Source organism: Hippocampus comes, unplaced genomic scaffold, assembly GCF_001891065.2.
Source record: "Hippocampus comes isolate QL1 unplaced genomic scaffold, H_comes_QL1_v1.1 scaffold110, whole genome shotgun sequence".
Taxonomy (NCBI): Eukaryota; Metazoa; Chordata; class Actinopteri; order Syngnathiformes; family Syngnathidae; genus Hippocampus; species Hippocampus comes.
Window position 1 is genome coordinate 661,993 of NW_017805498.1, and position 1,459 is coordinate 663,451.

Consider the following 1,459-nt stretch of genomic DNA (forward strand, 5'->3'; position numbering starts at 1 on the left):
ACCTGGACTATCACTGAGGGAAGGAGGTGGGTTGGGGAAGCCGACGGAAAGCGTTTTTGTGTGTTTTCCAGCTTTGTCGGTTGTGTGTAGTAGGTATGTACAGTATGCATGTCTTGTCAAAATGACTGATGCGTAATATATCATGAAAGCAACAATGATTATTTGATCATAAAGATAATTTATTTGTAGCATGGTGTGGCTACAAAAAGAAATACAACTAATATTTTCTACTTTTTCCAAATACAATATCTTCCTAATAGATTACACAGCATCTTCATTAAAAGACAAACAATTAACACAAGTCAATTGTCTTACATATACATACAGGACCAGATTGACGTGGATAATCAACAATAACCATATAGTCATGTTATAAGTTATGAACCATTTATTGATATGAATTGTTACATTTTCAAAGTAGGAGCCTCTTAACATGTTTCCATGATGCGTCTGATAGACGCAATCCTCATGTCAACCGGACCCGTCCCCATTTCTCTCACGCTCCTGTACTCCCCTGGTCTAAGGTATAGCATTCTGCCCCTGAATTGGGGCTGCTCATACAGCAGCCAGTGGCCCTCCAACACCTGAGCAGACAGGCAGTCTGACATGCGCAGGGTGTCCAGGATGTTGTCGCAATCATCAAGCAACTCGTTCATCTGGCCTCCAAAATTCTCTCTCTCAAATATCTTCATCCTGAATGGACCTCGGTGCTGTAAAGCGAGGAACATAGCTTAGAAGGGGGTTAGCTTTGTGAAACATTTTGCTTCCCAGTTGGGAGCTTTCCAAAAAAAAAAAATGATGCGCCAATAGCAGACACCAACTTTACGATTTTACCATGGGGATCATACGGCAGGAACGGATGCAGTCGCTCATGCTGATTCCCATAAGGCGCTGGTTGTCGGGGTACTCTCCTCTGCGGACCAGCACCTGGTGGCCTATAAAATTAGAGCGCTCATAGACCATGAAGCAACCGCTCTCCACCCGGCATGAGTTGCAGCGGCTCAGGAAGGAGGTCAACTCGGCGCAGTCGCTGCTGGTTTCATAGGAGCGACCTTGGAAGTTTCTGTCCTCATAGAAGATGATCTGCAAAAACATTGAAAAAAGCCATTCAGAATCTCAACAACCATGTTACATAAAAAGAAAAAAAAAATCATTTCGCATACTCTGCCCATGCTGATGTCTAATCCTATCCCTGATTGCACTGCTGCTTGTGCCCAGCTGCTGAAACCTTTTATAGTTGGTCATGATAGCCAAATGATCTATGGAGCCTTTGTGTGGAACATCTTACTCAGCAGCGCAGCATACAGGCCTATAATGTTTGTTCAATCGCTCTGCAAATAGTTATTATTCCTGACTGTATGCCTCTGGTTCAGTGCCAATTGTGGCCACCTTTCCTATGGGTGAGAACGTGTCACCTAGGCCTCTTTGTGTACTCTCTGTGGGCACGAGCACTTTGTTG

The 1,459-nt window shown here is 44.0% G+C and overlaps 1 protein-coding gene across 2 annotated transcripts; it reads right to left on the reverse strand.

The window, feature by feature from the left end:
* Positions 1 to 370: 370 nt before the first annotated feature.
* Positions 371 to 1,194, reverse strand: LOC109519957 (gamma-crystallin M3-like). 2 transcript variants are annotated; one of them, XM_019876843.1, is made up of 3 exons: positions 1,164 to 1,194; positions 835 to 1,083; positions 371 to 710 (listed from the first exon to the last, which is right to left on the reverse strand). In XM_019876843.1, the coding sequence occupies exons 1-3, from the start codon at positions 1,170 to 1,172 to the stop codon at positions 429 to 431; spliced, it is 540 nt and encodes a 179-aa protein (XP_019732402.1). In that variant the 5' UTR covers positions 1,173 to 1,194; the 3' UTR covers positions 371 to 428. The 2 variants fall into 2 exon arrangements, with proteins under 2 accessions (XP_019732402.1, XP_019732401.1); XM_019876842.1 differs by lacking the exon at positions 1,164 to 1,194 and having other exon boundaries at positions 835 to 1,095.
* Between the last annotated feature and the right edge of the window lie 265 nt (positions 1,195 to 1,459).

Excerpts from the sequence above, each read along its gene's own strand:
- LOC109519957 (XM_019876842.1), bottom strand. The coding sequence starts at position 1,095 with ATGTTTTTGCAGATCATCTTCTATGAGGACAGAAACTTCCAAGGTCGC. Across the intron at positions 711-834 it reads CCTGCCGTATGATCCCCATG|CACCGAGGTCCATTCAGGAT; the intron begins GTAAAATCGTAA and ends CTCGCTTTACAG.